Source organism: Lissotriton helveticus, chromosome 9 (genome assembly GCF_964261635.1).
Source record: "Lissotriton helveticus chromosome 9, aLisHel1.1, whole genome shotgun sequence".
Lineage (NCBI taxonomy): Eukaryota > Metazoa > Chordata > Amphibia > Caudata > Salamandridae > Lissotriton > Lissotriton helveticus.
In genome coordinates this window covers 606,041,632-606,065,589 of record NC_136070.1, presented here as the reverse complement: position 1 = coordinate 606,065,589, position 23,958 = coordinate 606,041,632, and the positions used below count along the sequence as shown (strand labels likewise).

General features: G+C 42.2%; 1 protein-coding gene across 5 annotated transcripts in view; it reads left to right on the top strand.

Annotated features, from left to right (window-relative positions):
- Positions 1–23,958, top strand: part of LTBP4 (latent transforming growth factor beta binding protein 4) — a 1,311,633-nt gene that overhangs the window by 1,257,479 nt on the left and 30,196 nt on the right. For all 5 annotated transcript variants that reach the window (XM_078660636.1, XM_078660634.1, XM_078660635.1 and 2 more), the window contains 6 exons: positions 10,216–10,431; positions 11,837–11,899; positions 14,417–14,545; positions 16,001–16,144; positions 20,741–20,893; positions 22,410–22,940. In XM_078660636.1, the coding sequence (XP_078516762.1) occupies positions 10,216–10,431; positions 11,837–11,899; positions 14,417–14,545; positions 16,001–16,144; positions 20,741–20,893; positions 22,410–22,940 (1,236 nt within the window). The remainder of the gene's footprint in view (positions 1–10,215; positions 10,432–11,836; positions 11,900–14,416; positions 14,546–16,000; positions 16,145–20,740; positions 20,894–22,409; positions 22,941–23,958) is intronic.

The window sequence follows — 23,958 nt, the reverse complement described above, 5'->3', positions numbered from 1 at the left end:
CTCAGTTTTTTCTTCTACATCAGTATATTCTTCAAATTTCACAAATGTCTTCATCTAAATCCCTGTTCAGGACCTGTGATTCTTGTGGGAAGCCAAGACTTTTCAAGGAGGACCCCCACAAGAAATGTTTGTATTGTCTTTATCCTGACCATGAGGTGAAGGAGTGCAAGATCTGCCGGACCTTCCCCTCCAAGACCATCAAGGATAGAGAAGGACGACTTCTATTGTGGCTCAATAGACTCAAGAACAAGGATGACCCTGTCTCTGAGGTAGGAAGCTGTGCCTCTGGCTCTTCATTTCTTTCAACTAAGAGGAAGGCTGAAACTGAAGTTTCTTCTCTAAGGGCGAAGGTGGTTAAGAAGTCTAAACCCTCTCAGGATGCTCCTGGGCCTAGTACTTCCAGTAAAGTTATCCCAATTGCCAAAGGGGATATTACGCCCTCTAAGAAGTCTGGGACTAAGACAGTTCCCAAGATATCTTCAAAATCTGCGCCTCCTCAGTTGCCACCATTGACAATTTCAACGTCAAAGAAGGACTGTGTTTCCTCTCATGTGGCCACATCTACCACCTGCACTATGACTTTCTCCTCACCTAAGCCTTCCCTTGTCATGTCTTCAGCTTCTTCGCCTACACTGGTCCATGTCCAGATCAGGCCTATCTCGTCGTCGACAGTTGTCCCGTCGACGACGGCCAAGATACCGTCGACGAGTTTCTCCTCTTCATCTATAATGTCGAAGGTTGGGTCCCCGTCGACGATGAAATTGGTACCGTCGACGAAGCCCTCGACGTCGACGGCCCTCCCGTTGACGGCAAAATCCTCGTCGACGAAGAAGTCCACGTCGACGAAGCCACCGTCGACGACCTCGACGACGTCCCCGTCGACGACGCCACCGTCGACGACCGCGACGACGAAGCCACCGTCGACGACCTCGACGACGAAGCCATCGTCGACGAAGTTACCGTCGACGTCCCCGTCGACGACCCCGTCGATGACGATACCGTCGACGAGACAACACTGTCTACAGTATGCGGACGTCCCGTCGACGCCGCCTCTATCAAGCTGCACTACTTTGCAGGTTTGGTCAGCACAGACAGCAGGGATTCCATTACCATCGCCTGCAACTACGGCTACATTGTTAAAGAAGAGAGCTACTGCGGAATCTATTTCTTCTACGCTTGTAGTGCCAGACAAACTTTTGGATTCCGATGAGGAAGGATCCTATGAGGACGAAAATTTTGGGGCAGCTAGAAGTCCATCTGACCTCCATATTAAAGTTCAGGAAGAGGTTGAGGAAGACATGGAGGACCTTCAGCCTGATCCACGTACTGACAGACCTACTCCTGATATGCAGTTGCCTGAAGATCTATTTCACAATCTGCAGTACATGCTCAGTGACTATTACAGACGTTTTCCACCTTCAGAGTCTGGTGAATCTGTAATGTCTACACCATTGCCGCAGGGAAGGACTCCCCTTTCTACGCGGACACAGCCAGGGACTACTGCGACGTTGGAGGAAAGTCGCCCAACGTTAGCTGCGTCGGCAGTTTCATCTCCTCAACCAAGAGAAGAGGAGTTCTCGGAGCATGAAGAACAGGAAGAAGGAGAGCTGGATGATGTGTCTGAATCGTCGGAGTATGAGGATTATAATGCAAACACACCCTCTCCGGCAGAGCCTACTACATCTGAGTCGCCACCTGTGGACGTTGCCTCATTCCACAAGATCATGGATAGAGCAACTAGGAGGTTTATGATAACCATGGAATCAAAACAAGAGGAATGCTTCTTGTATGATTTCAAATCTACACCACAAAAGCAGAGTTGGACCATTCCAATTATAGATTTCATCTGGAAGGAGGGACTAAAGATCATGGCCAAGCCAAATTCCTTACCAGCAGTGCTCCCAAGAGTAGATAAGAAGTATAGGGCGCCTACATCTTCTCCAGCATGCCTTGTCGGACAAGCTAAAGCCGACTCTGTAGTGGCACAGGCAGCGCAGAAGAGATCTTCCAATCCTACGTCTCATGTCTCTGTTCCTCCAGACAAGGATGGGAGGCGTCTAGATTCCATCGGAAAGAAGGTTTCTACCATTGCAGCTATGACCATCAGAGCCGCAAATTCCCTAGCCATCTTAGGGAGATACGATAGACAGATGTGGTCGGACATCTCACCGTACATGGACAAGCTTTCCGAGCCTGATCGCACTGAGGCAAAGAAAATCCTTCAAGAAGGAGAGTGTGTCTCCTCGGAAATGATTGACGCGGCGGTGGACGTTGCTGCCACTGGCTTTCGACAGCTAGCGGGTGCAGCTGTTCTCAGGAGGCAAGGATGGTTGAGAGCAACCTCCTTCAGGCAGGAGGTTCAAAACAGGATTATTGACATGGCATTTGATGGGGAGTCCTTATTCGGAAAACATGTTGATGAGGCTCTGGAGGCCATAAAGAAGGACACTGAAACGGCACGTTCGCTGGGTACTCTGCAATACCGGAAATCTTTCTTTCGTGGAGCAAAAGGAAGAGGGAATTTCAATACTAGAGGAGGTTACAACCAACGACGCTCTTATTCTTCCACCCAGGGAAACCAAAGATTTCAGCCTTACCGACAGCAAACCTATGGGCAAAAGAGAGGAAATTTCTCTCAACCTCGAGGAAAATCTAATTATCGAGGAAGAGACAATAAGAAATGAGGTACGCATCCTGCCACCACTTTGTGCCAACCCGAACCAAATTGGAGGACAAATATCCCAAAACTACTTAAATTGGTCCAAAATTACTACAGACAAATGGGTCCTGGATGTAGTAGCCAGAGGTCACATTCTGGAATTCGTGAAAACTCCCCCAAATTGCCCCCCAAAAGGACCCAATCCAGCGCACCTCAAGGAGCTATTCATCCAGATCAACACCATGATCCGGAAGGGAGCAATCGAAAGAGTGCCTCACCATCAGAAAGGAAGAGGCTTCTACTCAAGGTTTTTCCTTGTTCGCAAGAAGTCAGGAGAATGGCGCCCCATCCTCGACCTGCGAGCCTTGAACAAGTTCCTGAAGAAACTTACATTCAGGATGTTAACACTTCAAGAAATCCTCCAATTTCTTTCGGCGGGAGAGTTTTTGGCAACACTCGACCTTCAGGATGCATACTTCCACATACCTATTTTCCCACGGCATCGGAAGTTTCTCAGGTTCAGAGTGGCTGGCAGGGACTTCCAGTTCAAGGTCCTTCCATTTGGACTGCGTTCAGCCCCCAGAGTGTTTACGAAGATGCTGGCCCCAGTAGCGGCCCATCTTCGGTTGCAATCGATACAAATATATCCATACCTGGACGATTGCCTTATCAAGGCCAGTTCTTTCGACATGGCACAAGATCACGTTCAAAGAACTCTGTCGTTGATGCAGAACCTAGGTTTTTCAATAAACTTCGAAAAGTCTCATCTCACGCCAACAGCAAGAAAGGATTTTTTGGGAGCGACACTGGACACCAAGCTCGCCCAAGTATTCATCTCAGAGGAAAGACAGGACAAGATTCAACGACTTGCGGCGGCATTGTCACTAAAAAAGTGCGTTTCAGTACGCATGTTCAAGTCCTTCCTCTGGATGCTTTCTTCCTGCATTCTGCTCACCCCCAACTGTCGTCTTCGGATGAGGCCCTTACAAGAGGAGCTCAGTCACCAATGGATCCAAGTATCAGGATCTTTCGAGGACATCATCCAGATTACACCGCGGATGCGACGAGCGATAACATGGTGGACCCACCGATCCAACTTACAAGTGGGATGCTCCTTTCTAGCGGAAGCTCCCAGGTTCATAGTGACGACCGATGCATCAATGACAGGCTGGGGTGCTCACCTCCAAGGCATGACGGTCAGCGGAAAGTGGAACCAGATCCAAATGAGATGGCACATAAACCGGCTAGAGTTACACGCCATATTTTTAGCCCTGAAGTCCTTTCAAGCGACTCTACAAGGTGCCACAGTCTTGATACGGACAGACAACACCACCTGCATGCATTATCTGAACAAGCAGGGCGGCACAAGATCAGCCCGATTGTCGCAACAAGCACAAGAGATATGGAGTTGGGCTTTGACTCACAATATCCATCTGTCAGCGGTCCACGTCCCGGGAGTGGCGAATGTATTGGCGGACTCTCTCAGCAGGTCCGGGGGCTGCACTCACGAGTGGGAACTACATCTACCATCTCTACATCGCATCTTTCAGATGTGGGGGCATCCGGACTTGGACTTGTTTGCAACATTCCAGAACCGGAAATGCCCATACTTTGCAAGCTGGGTTCCCCACAAGGACTCGTGTGGAGATGCCCTTTCGCTGAACTGGAATCAAATATTCGCGTACGCCTTTCCACCGATACCTCTGATCCCGAAAGTCATCAGGAAAATGAAGAAGCAGCCATGCCGGTTAATCCTGATTGCTCCCCGATGGCCCAGACAATACTGGTTCACCGAACTGCTCCTTCTCTCGGAGTGCAACCCTATTCCACTGCCACGCATTCCGCACCTTCTATCCACCCAGCAAGGCAGGGTATACCATCCGGACCCGAACTCGCTGAAATTGTCAGCTTGGCTCCTCAGCACATGGAATTTGCACACCTAAACATTCCACAAGATTGTCAGGAGGTGCTGGCAAAAGCCAGGGCTCCATCCACGATCAAAACCTACAAACTCAAGTGGAAACGTTTCTGTACGTGGTGCCAAGCTAATGGCTTACATCCCATTCAAGCAACACCGGAGCAAATCCTTCCTTTCTTTCTGCATCTGGCCAGATTGGGTTTGGCGCACTCTACTCTAAAAGTCTTCCTAGCAGCCATCTCTAGATTTCGCCAAGATGGATCAAACTCTCTATTCTCTGTAAGGATCATACAACAATTTTTCAAGGGATTATTTCGCATGTTTCCGCCGGTTCGGAAACCTCCTCCGGCATGGCATCTGAATATCGTACTGTCTCAGCTCATGCGTCACCCTTTTGAACCAATCCATAAAGTGGACCTGAAATTTCTGACATGGAAAGTATCGTTGCTACTAGCTTTAACATCTGCTAGGAGGGTCAGCGATATTCAGCCGTTTACATCTAAAGCACCTTTCATTCAATTCACCACAGACTCAGTGGTATTGCGTACTAATCCAACGTACATGCCTAAAGTGCCTCTGGACTTTCATCTGAACGAGCCAGTTATCCTTAAAACATTCTTTCCAGACCCACAGTCTACGGCTGAAAGAGCACTGCATTCTTTAGACATTAGAAGATGTCTTAAATTTTATCTCTCCAGAACTTCTGCCATCCGCAAGACAGACCAACTGTTTGTGGCTTATGGGCGACAACGCCGGGGTTGTGCAGTTTCAAAACAGACCATTGCTAGATGGGTTTCCTCTACAATTGGACTTTGTCATCAACAGGCCGGTAGGCCCTTGCAGTCCTTGCCAAGAGCACATTCTACAAGGGCGGTTAGCTCTTCCACTGCCCTTTTTGCGGGTGTGCCACTTCGACAGATCTGCAGAGCTGCTACGTGGTCTAGCAGGCACACCTTTACTAGAAAAAGACCTGGTCCTAAGGGCAATTAATCTTATGGATCTGTGAACATCTGTGGATTGCCAAGAGATCATTCCAATCACACCTCTGATTCTAGAGATTATTACCATGTTCCAGTCTATCGCCAAAATAAAATAAAAATAGCCAGTCTCTGATAAACATGTAACCAGACAACACAGTACAAACATCCACTAGAAGGACAACATTTGAAAAAATGTGTGAATAGCTAGATGACACCTCACGGGCGCACCACCAATGGGACCCCTGGTTGGTACTCACCAGGATGGCCCTGTTCTCATCATCGGTGTCACCTAGCTTAACGTAAACGTGTCCGAAACCCAAAGGAAAAGGAGACAGTGAATGGTGCAGTGTACACAAACTTATATGTGACAAGGACTAACAACGTTCAACATATAACACAAAAACTACTGTGCAACAAGATACAGAAACCTTTTACTCGCATTCTCTTGTTGCCAACAGTAAACATATATACATAAAAAGGAGAGATGCGAATATTACCTATCGATTCGCACTCAGCTCACAGCCGACATGTTTCATTGCCTTGGTATTTATCAGGCAATTTCTTCAGGGCAAACGAGATTGGGGTGCCACTGCCAGCGATACTGTGCTTTGCGTGCTGGATGGCAACTTTTGCTTTCATACCGTTACCGATACGGCTATCTAAAATCAAGGACCCACTCCCGATCGGTGAGTATGGTCTTTCCTCCCTTCTATTTTTATCAGTGGAGAATACTCGTTCGGCGTCTTCTCGGCTTCCGGCACAGGGTCAGACTGATTTGCATATGGCCATGTGTGAACTGGGGTGGCGGAGTGAGCTAAAGAATAATGATGGATTAAACCTCGATCGCTTGCCTGGGGGTGAGTGCTTGCAATGTTTAACACTCCGTCCATCATCCCCCTTGGTTTTGCTTTCCAAGGTAGCTCTTGGAACAAGGTGCCACCATTCCAATACCTGGCCCCTCCTCACACGGTGACTCTCATTTGTAATTTGGCAGTTATGGCAAAATGTCTTTTTGGTATGTGCTAAACTCATTTTGTGTGTCTTAAAAGCATTCTGACTTACAGTATGGGCTTACCAACTCACCCAGTTGCAGCTAGCAGGGAGCGTGAAATGGCATTCCCTCCAGCTTGCGATTCAGTATGTATCAATGGTTAGTGACCACAATTATGGTTGCAAATATAGATCAGCTGCCAATACGTCAAAGGAGGTGGTCAATAGTTTTAAAGGGGGACAGTGATCTTGTGGGACACATTCCCCTTCATAAATGTTGTGGCAGCCTGGTGGGCATTAGGCAGTGGCCTCAGACTACCATTTCTTGCTCCCGCTGAAGTTTTCTCATAAGGATATTTTTTTTGTTTTGTTTTTTAAAAGCAGCTCTGGTTCCATTAATCATGACAAGCTGCTTTATGCAGGGATGGCGATCTACTGTACTTTGAAGACCACCATCCCTATGCCTGCAGCCAATCACATTATGTCTAATTAATATTCATTAGACAGATCATTCTGCTGCCAGAGGTTTTGAGATACAACCAACTAATACTTAGGCAGCATCCCAAAATTAATGACTGGTCGCAAATAATATATGAGCAAATATGTGACCAGTCTTTTAGTACCTGTGACCACTACTGCCTGCTCTCAAATGTACTCATAAAAGTTCTACATTTTCAGCTTAGTAGTAGCCTTGACATGTAGGGTTCACTTGCGTGTTTCAACTAGAAGGGTCTAAAAAGATAAGACTCTCTAGCACTCGGTGGAAGTGGACATCAATCCACATTATGTTCACTCTGCTCTATTACCCCAAATTTACAGCTCAACTTTGTAACTATTCAGTGTGAATCTCTGTTTCTATTGAAGGAACAGCTCTCTTCCCTAAATTTCTTACTTTGTCTTCCTGTAGAACACCAAATGTCTACAACTACTGTGAGGCTGCATGTAAACCCACCCATCAATAGTTTGGTTTATGTAGCACAACAGACCACCAGATATGTCACCTAAGTGTTGCAGCTAGAGTATACACGCGGGGAACAGAAGAGTTTTCAAAACCTCCCTGAACAGCAGAAGTACCTAAGCGTTTTTAAGTCCTTGGAAAAGGCATTCCAAGCAGAACATGTTGTTACCTCTTATAGGTGGATTTGGAAGTCTGGTATCTTAGGATCCCAGTGTTCTGTGTAAAATACTGGAGCCAAATGTGCCCAATACTTCAGTGGATTGGTGTGAACTGCTTCATGAGTTAGAGCTATTAGAGTTTAATATACAACCTCATCTAAAGTTAGTGAAGTTAACAAGCAACAGGTGAAATGTGAGTTTTTTGGAAAGATTAAAAACTGCTTTTTCCATTGAATTTTGCAGAACCTGGGGGCTGATATGAAAAACAATTTAATGGTTGCAAACGCTCAGATGTGCTAAACCGTAGGCTGTACAACTGTTAAAAAGCTTTTTTGTATTTACTAAGCACATTTACAGATTTGGAAAAGTGTTTCTGGATTGGTAAATGGGTTTAGGAATCCATTACTAATACTCCATTTACAAGGGGCATGATGCGGACACCCTTTCTAGATTATGATTTACATCTTGATGTATCAATGGTTGCAACCCTAATTCTGGTCACAAACCATTGATCACTTATCGACTCCCAAGTTAGTGCTGTAAGTGATTAGCAAAAGGGATTGGGTTTCCCTTTGGAATGGTTTCACTTTCTGAATGCTGAGATAGGGTTCAGGAAGAGCACACTGGTCTCTTTAGAAAAAGAATCTTTTTTTTAAACACATCCCCGTTTCCTTTAAGGTAATTGGGTTGCATTTAAAGAAAAACATTTCTTCATTTAAACAGGACGACAGACCTAGGGGTTTGCTGAGCCTTGCAGGCCACCATCCCTGAGATTGTGGCCAATCGCAAGGGGTCACAGATTGCTACATGCCTAATTACTGTTAATTAGGCAGGTCGTTCTACAGCCCCAGCAATACTGTATTTTGTGAACCAACCTATTTGTATGTAGTCAGTCAGTAATATTCTATTAATTTCTCAAAAAGGTGGTGCGAAAACTGTGACCACTTTTTGAGAAAAAAATAAAAGGACATCAGGTCCCCTGAGTTTTTCTTATGTCGACCAAATGTAAATCCAGCTGTAATCACAATCCAGTAGCCTTTCACCTATTTTTGCCATGATCTCTGTTGCTCTATCTTTCTGTTGCAGATGAAACCTTGTTTTACTTAACATTATCAGGTGGAACTGAGATGGAGAGCTAATATTGTTAGTGTGATTGTCCATTACATCTATAAGTTGAACATGATGCCTAAGATATTAACCTTATCTCAGAAAGCAAGATTTGAATTCCCAACCAAGAAAGAGATGTGCTTTGCACTGTTTTTCTTTAGGAAATGGCATGCCCCATTAAGTAAGAATTTTCCCTTGGCTTACTTATGACACAGCTACTTCCTGTCCACCCAAAACAGAATTATATCAAACATCTCAGGGACTTGCTTACGGTTTTCAATCAGGTGTTGGGAAAGATACAACACAACATGTGTTGCATCTGTGTTACATATGGATTTGGCGTCCTACTTCATAGTTTCTCAAGACGTGATGTGAAGGCTGGTCATATAAAGTAAATAATGAAGGACATAGGCAAGATCCCATATTCCTTCATTAATACCTCTGGAGGTTGAGGCCCAGCCGCCCGTTGCTTAATTTGTAAAATAAGCCCTAAGTGTTTCTCAGAAGCCCACATCTGGTGCTAACGAACGTCGGGATAGTCGAATACCAAGACTGTATAGTCTAGATTCCATCTCATGTCTCTTTCTTTCCCCACCATGCATTTGTAGCCCCTTTACTTCACTTATGCAGGTTATTTTGATATCCTTGCTTTCACTGCTTGTTACTGTTGCTTCAACTTTCTCCCCTTACTCCTTTCTTCCGCTTGTGTTTTTCTGTCTCCTGCTCTGAACCAAAGTCTGATGAGGAAAAGTAAATATTCTCAGACATGCACGCAGGTGGACCCCACTAGCATCAAATCAAGCACAGCCGCCACCACTCTGGCCTTCTATTTAAAGGAAAAGGATTCAAGCCATTCACTCCCAACTTATGACATCCCAACACATTTCTAACCATAGTCATAGGAGTGGTGTGGTCCAGGGTGACACACACTGCTGACAGGCCTAACAGCATTATCAGGGCTGGGCCACCAGTATCCATGACCTGGAGGATACAGGTTTGTATGTATGGAAAGGCAGTTTTCCTATTTTGAAATCAGTAAAAAAAAGTAATGATTGTTAATTAATTAATCATTTATTTGCACAAAGTTCTGTACCTCCTTCAGTATTCAACATCTGCCATATTCCTTGTCTTAATGAAGCACATAATTGTATCTCAAAGAAAAGGTTCCTTACTCTCATGACCTCTGGTGACCCATCTTGAGCTAGGGGCCCCTGGAAAGGCGATAGAATTGATTATTTATTTATAGGCGTTATGTCCTAGTGTGAAAATGTCACGCAGGGTACTGGCAAACCACATTTCTAGCCATTCAAGTATTTTCATGTTATTTCAAGTTAAAAGAAATTGAAATGTCACAGACAGTATTGCGTGACTTCGCTCACCCCAGTTGTGCGCAGAATAGGAACATAGCTAGGAAATACCATAATATCTTCCCTCTCCAATCACAGCTCGTCCATTACCTCCAAGCCGCCCAGGCCCTCCCAGAACCGGCTCCGGAGTGGTGTCCATCGGTGGCCTGAAGGAATGCTACTACAACTTGGACGACACCAAGGTCTGCGAGAACATCCTGGCCAGCAACATCAGCTGGGAGCACTGCTGCTGCAGCATCGGAGAGGGCTGGGGCACCAACTGCAAGGTCCAGCCATGCCCAAAACCTGACACAGGTAGGACAACGCCAAGTAGGACCAACGGCCTACTGTCATGTTCATTCTTGTTCTACCAGGAGAAAAAATACCCCAGAGAAAATATAGCGGTTGCTCTGGGAAATGTTGCGCCTTTGCCCCTGGATGGTACCTAAGCGGCAGAAAATGGAGCCTAACATACAAATAATTTGGGCACATTTTGCATACCTTGCCATCCCATTTTTTACATTTATCATCATCGGTCCTTGTATTAAACCTGGGCTAACACAATTTGAGCAAATTGTGTCTGCATCTATTTTGGTCTGACCACATGGGACTCAATAAACCCTCATGCCTCTTTCAATCCCCATGCTCATTATATACGCATCCCTGGTACCCGTGGAACTCACCCACGCGTCATTTCACAATAAATAACTCCTGTTTGGCACAGAATATTTATTGGTATTTATAATAATCCCTATCATATTTTTATGTCTGATCTTGCCCAAGTTTTTCATTTTTTTGTATATTTTGTCTAGAGACAGTTTTAGCTATGTGTTTGGAGACCCATTGCTCCAATACAAAAGACATACTTAAAGCGGGTTTTGGTTCAGTTCCCTATCATGACGGATTGGTTTTGTTGTTTGTCTCAGTTGCCAGCTCATGATTAATTGATTTTCCTCCTTGCCGTTTTGTTATCATTCCAAGGAGCATTTCGGTCTCATAGTGATCTAATTTGATGAGTTTTACCCTTCCCTGCATACATGAGAGGCCTCTTTTAATTTTGTATTGAGCACTTATTACAATGCATGTTTCCGTGCTCTCTCCCCTTCTGCCTAACGAGCAGGTGTACACTTTTCATTCCTCCCTTTCCAACAAAGCTCCACGCCCCCTTCCCTCTCCCATGTTAAATTATAATTTTTTATTTTTGTATTTATTATGGAGGCTCAGTAAATGGAAAGTGCCCCTGAACTGCTCACTTCATGTTTCACACTTTATGTGAACTTCTTTTAAAAGTTATTTAACATTTCAGTTAACGGTTCAAACATAGCCCATTCCCCCATATTACAACAGTAAATTACAAATGGCCACTATGCTTCATGACGCCTGTGCATGCACCCGTCAAAACGAAAGAGCATGTAAGCATCACAGCACACATACATCCACATTTCACGTGCTTGTGTCGTGATGTATGTGCGCATGCTTGACATAGCACAGATGATCAACAACTTATATTTTGGAATGGAAATTCTTATCTAGAAAGCACAATGCAAGACTTTTGGGTGCATGCCTCTTGAGCCATTGGCAAAGCCAGCAAGACCTATTGGTTTAGCCAATGCTTGTTTAATAAAGTTATTTCTTTACTTGTGATGGCAAATCACACTCCACATCCTGTGGCCAATGTGAAATCTACAAAGGTCTAATTTTTTAATCTGATTTGTTTCAGATGAATATCACTCCCTGTGCCCTGGTGGCCCTGGATACTTGTCTAGCAGTCAAGGATACAAAGGTGAGTCTTCCTGTTAGACATTAGGGAATAGTAGAAATACACTCATTTTGAAGGTTCTCACATTGCACCCAAAGTCGCATTATTTGGTGAGATTTCCACTGGGTTCTACAGTGATACATTTCCACATAAAATATGAATTTTGAAATCCAGTCATGACAAGGTGTAGGTTATGTAAAACATTGTATGCTCAGTTATTATTTAACCAGTTGAATGTGGTTCCATCTTTAAAGGACATTAATTCACCAAAATGCCCGGAGTCGTGAAAGCGATGACTTGACCATTTAACCCCAAATGGATCTCCCAAGTTTGAACACCTTCGCATATACCTGCACACAAACCACTTCTAAACTAAACACTGAGCACACTCTCTACAAATCTGTCACAACCAAACACTGACAAATGAAGGACACAATTGATTATTGGCACTAACAGTTTGTAGAAAAGGACACCCAGTCTGAGAATGCAATATGATGCAGTAGAAATGGTGCTATACAAATGCGAACCATATAACACTCTATCACATATCAATTAAACCAATAGGACACAACTTCTTTCTTGTTTAGGTCCTGCCTACCAGACAGTGCAGCTCTCTGGTTTGCAAAGACTTCTTGGGGAGATTCAAAAGGCATCCTTGGGAATTTATTCTGTCCATTACTTACCATTGGCTTTGTGATTTGTAACTCATAGTTGCTTGCTTGCTATTCACTGGCTTTATTTGTTTTAGGCTGTCCAGTGTGTCTTTATCCCTCCCGTGGAGCACAGTCTGTTTACTGTATTCTTGCTCTCTTTAAACAGGCCTTTAAATGTTGTTCTTATCTTGTCACATCTGCTGTACATTCAAAGACAGAGGTCAAATGTCAGGCTCAGTCTTTAGTGGCGGCACCTCTGCTAAGGTGGAGAAGCGTTGCCCTACTGCTTTTCAGCAGCGTAAGGCAAAATTATATGATTTTAACTCAATGTTATTATTATTTTATTTTTTTTGTTGCCGGAGCAGCAGCTTTGCGAGGTGGGACGGGGCTGCTCTGCTGACAGAGCAGGGGAGGGGTTGAGTGGTTTCACTCCCTCAGTGCACATGAATGCTTGGCCGGCCGTCTCGGGCCTGCCAAACATTCATGCACACTCAGCATATTCTCGACCCAGGCTGCATTACAGCTGAGTGGAGAACATGCCCAGGCCCCACAGTCCCCATCTGAGCGCCGAACCAAGGCGCTCAGACCAATCACAATGCTGCATTGCAGTGTTGTGATTGGTTCAGGGGAGCCTGGGTGCTTCCTGTTTCAAGCCAGAGTAAGGAGTGGAGAGACTGCCTTTAAAACTGTGAACCACAACACTGACACTAATCCAGGGCTACATATTGAATTAAAACTGGGTGCAGGTTTATGGTTGATCATTTGCACTGTAGAAGGTGAACAGTTCCCAGAAGTGCATCAACATATTTTAGTACATGGGGACATCGTCATTTGGTAGTAGGCCACTCTATTCATTATTAGAACAAAAGATTCTAGACAGGTGACCACCAGGGGTCATCCTGAGAGACATTATTGTGAAATTCCTGCTATGTAGTATACATAAAGTCCATGTTTAGGGAGGAATTGACTCACTGGAAACCTCATTGCAAACATAGACAGGTGTGTCCTCGTGTACATGTGGGTGTTTGTGGACAAAATTGTGTTAATTATTTTTACACCATTTTTACATATTGACTCATGTGTCCTGCACACTATTTGATATTAGGATTAGTGCTCCATTATGATTTTATGGTAAGGTAAAGCAGAGCTCCACAATTGGTGAAAACATCAGCCTCTTTATTGGCTCACTAAAACTGCAACATTTCTTGTTGTTACTCTGTCTAAGGATGGAGTAAATTGACTATGGAGCATGATCTCCTCCATAACTTGTTTTGTATGTCTCTAGATATAGTAAATGCACTTATTATCCATGGACATAGTAAACAGACTATTATATGATATTTGTGATAGAAGGTTCACTTTATCGGTTGATCTTGCAAATCCATGTGTTTCATTGAATCGCTTCAGAATATTTGACCAGTCCTGCAGGTCGATTACTTACAGATCGGCATAGGCTTAGCACTCTGCCTGTTCATTTTTCAACAAACGATATATTGTGCCAAGAACTCTGTGCTAGCCCAGTGCAATTGGTAACTGTGCTGTGGCATGTGCATGCTTGAGTTAGACCCTAACACAGAAAGAAGACCTTGGGCATAGTTCATAATTTGCAGGAGCTCAAATTGGCAGTCAGACATCTTTCATTTGCTGACAGGCATGACACTCCATTGAAAGCTTATGACACATGCTTCCCATCAATATGTATGGAAGATGTTTTGAGAGATGTATTCAACCTTCTACACCAGCTTTGCAATCCTGCTCAAGGTGACAATCTTGTCACCGAGTCTGAGGACATGTAAATAGGTGAATTTCTTAGGGCAGCAACTACAGGCTTTTACCACCCTATTGAACTGTACTATGTATCCATCTGTATTTATCTTTTCGCTTACAGATGCTGATGAGTGTGCCCTTTTTGGCACTCAAGTGTGCAAGGGTGGTGTCTGCTTGAACACAATTCCCGGGTATTCGTGCTATTGCTCCAATGGGTATTATTATGATGTACATCGCTTGGAGTGTATTGGTAAGTGCTGCGACCAGCTCTTTTGTTCTATTTGAGATTTTCTCCTTGTATTTCATCCATATTGGTGAGAGATGAGCATTATGAAATATGCTGTCACATTCTATAAAGCTTTCCTCACAAATGCGTATCACAGTCATACAGTATACAAAAATCCAAAATTAAAAGGTTGCAGCCCAATTGGATTATATATATATATATATATATATATATATATATATATATATATATATATATATATATATATATATATATATATATATATATATATATATATATATGTATATATAGGATTAGATTGCAGCGTTGGGGAAAGGATGCGATGTTCTGAATCTTAAGCTTCTGAGTCCTCTTTGCCTCTTTCACCCCTGAAATTGAGAGCAGATCTAGCTAGTGGGTGGGATCATTGGGCTCTATGGACGCAGCAAAATAATTAGAATTTCATACTTGATCCTTGTTGTTAGCGATCACGAAGTATCACCATTTGTTAATTGAATTTTCTTGTGTCAATGATAGGCCTAACTGCTTAGTGGAGAACCGCTTTGAACTGAGCATGTGAGATCTGGGAAGGTCCTTGAAGAAAACTATTCCCAAACTCCAGTCAAGAGACTAAGAGTCTTTTAACGGCCATTTTCATATTGTTTGATCAGAATAGATGTTTGATTAATTTGTGGGCTCAAGGGTAAAAGTTAGCAGAGTTAGCCACCTAGTGAGTCTGTGGTATGAGAGTGGTGAAGCTGAGAGATTTTACTGTGGGAGACTGTGGAGGGGAGAAGCAATCTGATTTCAGTAGGTCTATGAAATGTTCACCTTGTTGTTTTTGATATGCTATCTCAGTGTGTGCTGCTGCATTTATGCTCACTAGACTGCATGCTGCACCACTTAAGGGAATAAATAGACGCAGGGGGTACTGATGTCTTACTCAAACCCTTTAGAGCCAAGAATGCTCATACAGACAGGATTGACCACAATGCTAAGGCTAGCATCAAGTTGTTGCTGAACACCTTTTAAATATCTTCTTATAAGTTATAATGTGAAAGCGTAAGGTGCTAAAAGTAGTGGAAGACCATCATCATGGATGGTAACTCTACAAACATCTCAGCATGGAATGCAAGTCAAACTGATAACTCCATCACACACTGCCCACATGTATAGATTGCATTTAAGTTGCTACAGGAATAAGAATGGTTGCTAGAGAGCTTTCACAATCAATTAATAACAATATGCTGGTACAATATCCAGGAAATTAAATATTAGGCAAGGTCAGTGAGCATGGCAATAGGATTGCCTGCTTTTGGAAGAAGCAAGAGGATTTGTGGGAGAAAGTGGTATGGAGAAATAAAATGAAGAAGAGATAATGGTGGGCTCAATGCAGATTTGGGGCCATTGTTGGAAAAATAAACCATTCTGTATTTTATGTATACATGACAACACACCAATTTTCTCTTGGTTTCTCAGATAATGACGAGTGTCTTGATGAAGAAGCCTGCGTGGGTGGAGACTGTGTGAACACCATTGGCTCTTATTACTGCAGATGTGAGCCACCACTGATCCTCGATGGATCAGAAAGGAGGTGTGTAACCAACACCAGCCAAACCCAGGGTAAGGTGTAGAGACTTTACACAAACATCAGACTTTGCTTTATGTTTTAGCATGATTGGCTACAAGTTATTCAGTTGTAACACTTGCTCTACTCTGGTTTGCTAATCTATTACGGTTAAGGAGAACCAAAGAATTCTGAAGCCTGGCACATTAGTTGCGTCAGAAGCTCCATGAAGAATGTCTGAGTCATAGGAATTCATTTAATTGATGACAGAATACAAATGGATATCCTGCCCGCCAACCTTGCAATTATCCCATCTCATTTGAAGGTGGAGGAACTCCAGGGTTTCCATTGGTGGAGAATCAGCTGTCTACACCAGTGGAAACCATTGGACTGAAGGCCTGTCCAGCACTAGGTGACCAGGTCACTGACAGTGAGAGCCCCAGCTCTATTCAGGGTGGGATGGCCTATGGAAGGCATGGCGGATCCTGCAGGGATATCGATCACTGGGTGAAAACTCCCAACGCATCAGCACAATTGTTATTTTTTTTTCTAAATTCAACCCTTGCTTCAGAAAAACAGAAATTATGCTAAAGAGAGCCAGGCAAAAACTTTTCGGTTTACTTTTGTGCCTTCAGTGCAACATTTGCACCAGAGATTGTATTAAAAGGCAGAGAGACCCTTGTAAGGCAAGTAAGGATCTCATAGTAGAGTAGGCGGTTCTCCGCAAGTGGAGCAGAGACCAAAGCCATTGACCCATGTGCATGAGCAGTATCTCTTTCACTCTCATCAAGACCGTTTGAATTAATCTCCTTTATTTTCAATGTATTCCCTTCACAACGGTCTTATTGGCCCTGGGCACTCTGATGGAACTTCATTCAGAATATTACTCTACCAATATACCTGAACTGGAGATCTTAAGTAATAATCCTTCTGCACTTTAATTCATGCTTGCATTCATAGTCTGAGGGGTCCAGGCATGCACTGGTTAGCTCGTCATGGAATCAAATGCAATTCCATGCCCTTTTTATCACTGGTTTGATAGGTCTTATGTATTCTCTAAATACCAAATTCATACTCTCCAGTGGAGTTCACTAACATGTAATCAATGTTGTTATACAATCAGTTCTTCTGCTCACAAACACAGAATACTCCTGAGGCCTATATGCACTTGAATCCAACCTGTATTCTCCACTTCAGAGAGACTTCCATGTCACTCACAGTTGCAATGGCTGATCACTCATTCTTAATACATGTCTATCCACTCTTTCTGCCTACTCTCTGACTTAACTGCTATGAATCACTCTGAAATATTAAAATACTCTAAGACTCCCACACAGGGGTGGTTCAATTGCATGCACAATCTAGTGGTCTAACTCTAGCTGGTGTTGGAAAATGACAACTCTGAATACCTCTTACTTCAGAGAGGCCATCTTTCTAACACTTTGACCTATTTTTCACTTCCATACCAGTCTGAGAAATATTATATACGTAGAAATGTTTGAATTAAATCTTTTAAAGGAAGCCTTCTCAAGTTTTGAAAGAAAATTTAAAATCGTCGAACCAAATCTAAATTGGTGTTTTTTAAGTGATTTTCAATATCTTTATATTTCTTGCAAACCTTAAACAATGTCTCTTATGTCTTGAATTTTGATATGTGTTTGTTATATAAGTTATATAACTAAGCAAATGACTATTTTGATTTGAGGTTCTAAAGCAAAACATATACTTTCCCTGACTTCTTTTCAAAAGAAGGCAATTTTATTACATGACTAGAATGTAGCAGGCAGGGTGTTGCACCTTTACCAATGTGGCAATCCAGATTGCATTAAGATATAGATGTGACTGCAAAGATCTGTATTTAAAAAAAAAAAAAGGGAAAGTAGCGACCGATCCAGGGGAATATCGGCCCATCACTTTGATAAATAGCGATATAAAAATGTATTCCAAGATTTTTGCAAAAAGATTGGCGTCAGTTATTAAAAAAATGGTATCTCCCCAGCAACATGGTTTTGTGCCGTTTCGGCAAACTATCGACCATATTCGTCGGACAATAACATTGTTCGATTACACCAAGGTTCCAGGAGACCCTATGGCCCTAATTCTGCTAGATGCAGAAAAGGCCTTCAATAGGGTCTCCTGGCCTTTTTATGGGCTGTTTTGAAGCATTATGATATAGGGGAAGGATTTATAAGAGCAATTCAAAGCATGTATAAAACCAAATAGCGAAAGTTGCTTTGATGGGAGCACATTCGGGCGTATTCAACATAATGTGAGGAACGAGACAAGGGTGTCCGTGCTCCCCCTTGTTATTTGCCATTTACATTGACCCTTTAATTAGGAAGATCCAGGAGGATCAAATAATCCAACCTATCCATGCTAGAGGGGGAGATGTTAAAATTTTGGGTTACGCGGATGACCTAGCCATTATGACAGGTACTCCCCATCTGGCTTTAGCTGAAATAAACATTTTAACATCGCAATATGGTAAGATTTCTGGTTGTCATCTAAATAATGGTAAAACTCAAATTATTATTATCGATGAAGTTACTTTAGTGGAGCAGCGGATAGTAGCAAGTGCTAGATATTTAGGCATAGAAATTAGCTTTAAACCTGAAGAAATTGTTGACATCAATTTGAAACCACTATTACAAAAAATCAAATTAGACTCCCGAAGAATGAACAACTTACATTTGACATTAATTGGCAGAAGCAATGTTGTTAAAATGATATTTCTGCCCAAAATTCTATATTGCTTCAGAGCAATACCTTTGGATATAAACAAAATTTGGCTTCAGAAGCTAGACCAGCTAGTCTCATGGTTTTTATGGGCTGGACAAAGCCCAAGAAGGGCTCTTAGATATATGACTTTTCCCAGAGACAGGGAAGGGTGGTCAGTTCCCAACTTTCACATTTATTATTGGGCTACCGTGTTGAAACAGATGGGGGAACTATTAAATAGGGGAAATTCGGGAAGTGTGGAAATTTCAATTTATCATTTAATTTATGGGATGGAGGCTAGGGGACTTCTTTTGCGCCATATAGATTTTACCTATTTTAAGAGGGTAAAATTCAAGGTTCTGCTTGGTGCCTACAGGGTCTGGACAGCTGTTAGAAAGAAGTTTGAGATTGGGCGGCTACATTTATATTCTCCCCTAGCAAATAATATTCTACTTCCGGAAATATTTTGAGATGTATATTTTAAAAATTGGACGGATAAAGGTATTCATTGTATAGGGGATCTTATATCCAATGCTGGAATAATTACTTTTGAGGCTATCAAAGAGAGATTCGGGATCGAGAATAAATATAATATTTTAAATATTTACAGATAAGGGACTTCCTTACTAAAAGACTTGTTACCTGGGATTGAATCCCGCTACTAGATTTGATTAATGGGGGTCAATCTACTACATCTTCTTTATATAAATTGGTAAACGAGAAGATGGGTGACGATTTATCTAAACATTTTGATAGGTGGCAACCGATTTTACAAGCAGGACAGGGTGAGTGTGAGTGAAGACTCCCTTTTGTTTAGTCAAAACGCATGTATTTCTGCAAATTTACAGGTACAATGTTACAAGACTTGGTGTAACTTATATATAACCCCAGCACGTATTCACCGATGGGGGGGACCTCGGGGATACATTGTCCTCGCTGTGGGTTGCTGGCTGCAGACAGTACGTATATGTTTGCCACTTGTTCTAGCTAGTTTCAATTGATGACTAAAATCGAACAGCGGTTAAAACATTTTTGGGGATATCTAGTCCCACTGACCCCCCAGGTTATCATGTTAGGGATTTCCAATCAAGAAATGGAGGAAGCCGATCAGAACATGGTATATATATCAATGGCTGTATTGCGGCTCTGTTTGGCCACGGTGTGGCTTGATCCGAATCCTCTGTCGATACATGTTTGGTTTAGTAAATTATTATTTGTCTAGAATTGGGAGATATCTGTGTTTAGGAGAAGGGGAAGGAGAGCTATGGTAAAAGGGGAAAAGATCTGGGAATCTTTAGCTAAATGGTAGGAAGTACCCCCATTTTAGTTCTGGTGTCATTTTTTTTTCTTGTGGGGATCCACCTGGGTGGGGCGTGGGAGGTGTAAACATTTTAAAAACTTAGTCATCGGATATGGTGTTTTCTTTTTCTTTATGTGAGGTCATGTCATATTATATTTTCCATGGTTGATGTCCTAATAAAGACATTTTTTAAAAAAGGAAATAGATGTGTGGCTATTAATTGATACGTTTACTTTCCCCTCACTACTAATCCTCTACTTATAGCATTCATCCTATCTTTTTCTCTTCCACACTCACTCTTTTTGTCCCTTTTCATTTTAATTACATTATCCTTTTGTAGAACATCTAGGTGTACTTCACTGGATTAGGATGGCAAAGATATTCCAGAAATGTGACTCAAATATATTGTTACTGTTACTCCCTTTATGCAGATTGTTAATCTTCTTTTAGATGGTATTTATATAAAATATTGCTTGATCAAAAGTTTAATAAAAATCAATCATAACATTTTAATTAACGTTGACGAGTCTCTGAAATCAGCTTGAGTACCAGCAAAATGCTCGCTTTCCCTCCCTCAATGGAAGATTGGTAGAATTATATGAGTCCTACGCTAACAGTATTTTATGTCCCCTAGATGACAGCCTGGCCTATTGCTGGCAATCAGTTGGTCCGGATTTAGTTTGCTCGCGCCCCCTGTTGGACAGGCAGACCACCTACACCGAGTGTTGCTGTCTCTATGGCGAAGCTTGGGGGATGGACTGTGCTCTTTGTCCGAATCGCGATTCAGGTAAGGTTACTGCTAGGGTGACGCAGCTGGGTGTGGGAAAGGTGGACACAACCTTTTATAGTGCCAGTTCAAGGGTACAGATAAGGAGGGAGGGAGGTAGGGAGGGAGGAAGGAAGGTCAAAGAGAAAAGACGTGAGTGATGAGAACGGCTTATGCACTGTTCATCAAAGAGCATAATAATCAAAATGCTGCAAATATCATAACCTTAGAATCAGTCACGTACATGTTAATGTCATCAATGTATGATGATGTATTCTTGACATGTGGTTTCACCTATATCTCACAGATGCACAAGAGGTCCCCTAGTTTACCTTTAACAGTTTGCCTTTCATTATTGACAGTACACACTTCTCATTTGATTTTCAAATCTTTTGAATTTTTATTTCCAAATAATTTGTGTTAGTGTGAATATCAAAGTTGGTGTCCTGCCTGCCCTTCATAAGGGCAGCTGAGTAACACCTGATCTACAGATACTCGCCTGGTTTCATCCTGAGTAACAAAACACATCAGAGACGATCCAGACCTGCTAAATGAAAAGGCTTGACCAATGGGCCAGCAGTGTTTGGATAGACCCTGCTAGTTTCTGTCATTATTCATTCAAATTGTGGTTGTTTAATGATTTCATTATAGAGATGAGGTTATGCAATGTTTACACTGAGTGCTACATAGTCCTTTTAAAGATATTTCCCCTACTAAGGAAAATGGTAATTTTGGAGGTCTACTGTAGAAAATGTGTACTAGTGCTTATTTCACAAATCGCAAATTTAAAATTTCAGTTAGGTCTAAAATTTTACTTGCGTTTGACGTGGTGAAGGTTTGGCTTTAAATGGTTTGTTTTAGAAATTTAAAAATTGTTCTTGTTTTAAACATTGGGTTGGTCTGATGAAATATTAAATTTGCATTTAGTTTCAAATACACTTTTAGTGATGCACAGAACAGAATGCAGAACCTCTGCTTGTCCCCGTCACCCTGGACAGATCATGAGTATCCTCAAAGGAGTTAAATTCTCCATTTGTGGGCATCACTCCCTCACTCACTCGCCCTTGGGAAGTGCAAGGCGCAAGAGGTATTGTTCTAGATATCAAGTCTTTAAGATAGTTCTGTCATAATATTGTAATAAAATATTGATACCAGAATAGTGACAGTGTAAGTATATATAGGTATTTATAGGTTTACTCTACGGGACTCTACATATTGGTACATTGATGATGTGTATATCTTCAAGATACAAAGATGTGGAGTCAGGAATAGTAAATCTATACTTACCTGTTTATACTTACCTTCTTGATATTTTGGTCATTGATATGCATGCTATGATATTATGGAACAATGATATTTAATATATATTACTGGCATTATATTGAAAACTCAATACACTGACATACAAATCAACCTTAATCGAAATCAGAGCAAACTAATAGCTCCCATTATAATAACTGGGCTTATCACTTTTCATGAAGTTAACTTTGCATCAATCATTAACTGAATTAACTGAATGTTTTTCATGAATTCACAGATGAGTTTGAAGCCATGTGCAACTATCTGAGGCCACCAGCTTATGGACCTTCAGGGCCAAGTGACCCATATGAGTTTTCTGAATATGGTCCACCTTACAATGTGCCTTACGGTCCAGACCCATATGCCATCTCCCCTCCACAGAGGCCACGAGATGGTGTCAGACCAGGATATGAATCTTACCCACTGGGTGGGGATGATGGTTATGGATCAAGGTCTGGCACATCCTATGGCCGGAGAGATTCTTTGTACAGCCGCCCATCCTACGAAGCCTCAGACTTTGATTCCGATTTGTCTTATGCGGAGCCCAGTGAGGAGAATGGGCGTGTGCCTTACAGGAGGCCGGACACTGGATATGATACAAGCAGCCTGACCTTTGGCACACGTTATCGGCCAAGGAGTCCATCAAGTGACCCCGGGTTTGGTTCAGAAGAGACCCGTTCCTCTCAGCCGTGGCGCTATCGGACCAGAGATACTGGATCCTTTTCCACATTTCCAGACCAACCAAGAAGCTTAAGTGAAACATATGAAGGTAAGTTGGTGTCTTTGGTGGGCTTAGATGGTGTGAAAAATGCCTTAGGTCTTGCCTTAGCTCCAGGAAATCAAGGCTTAAGCTCCACGTGTGTAGCACAGTTGAGCCTTAATATGTAATATTTGGTTATTTCCGTGTTTCATAACACAACTGCATGACACTGTGAAGCTTTTTCACAATATCGAGTCACAAAATATCGTTCTGCTAAAATATTGTGACCAAAACTTTGTTTATCATTATATTTTTAAGTGCATATAGGTAAGTATACTTGTACTATTCTTTACTCCACATTTACATATTGTAAAGATATATATTGTCAAGATGCATGTATGTTAATTTAGGTACAGTAAATCTACACTATACTGTATATACTTATCTTGACAATACTACAGTTCTGTATATTTTTGTGACAGTATTCTGGCAGGATGATATTTGAATGTCAATATTGTGAGGAATACAGTTGGGTGGATATAGTCTGGTACAGTATGATGAAGACAGTGCGTGGTTCTTCCAGGGGGTTTGGGGGCGGGTCTTAAGAATGGCTACCTTAGCTTGTGTTAAAGAGAATATATATATATAGGTTTGTTACTAACAATCATGGGCCTTCATTTCGGTAGCACCAGTATAACGTTTATACATTGCGACTGAAGGTGACTGGTTGCACTAAATCACTCATGCTTTTGTTGAGATATCAGAGAAAATGTGTTCTAGAGAATGGAATTCTCTTTTATGTATTCATTTATTAGATGTTTTGTAAAAATATGCCACTTTTTGTCCCAATAGCACCTTGACATAGAAAAGGAAATGAAATACAGCGGTTCATATCTGATCCAGAATAATTAGAAAGACAGTCAATGGTCAGTCACCTTATGAGTAGATGTGCGGGCATGCATAGTTTGATCTCAATCAAATATTAACTTTTTAGTCAAATACCTACATCCACTGCTCTGCTCTCTGACAAGTCACCTGGCCCATCGGAATCTAAATTGTGCAGTGGCAACTGCTCCTCGGAAGCGGC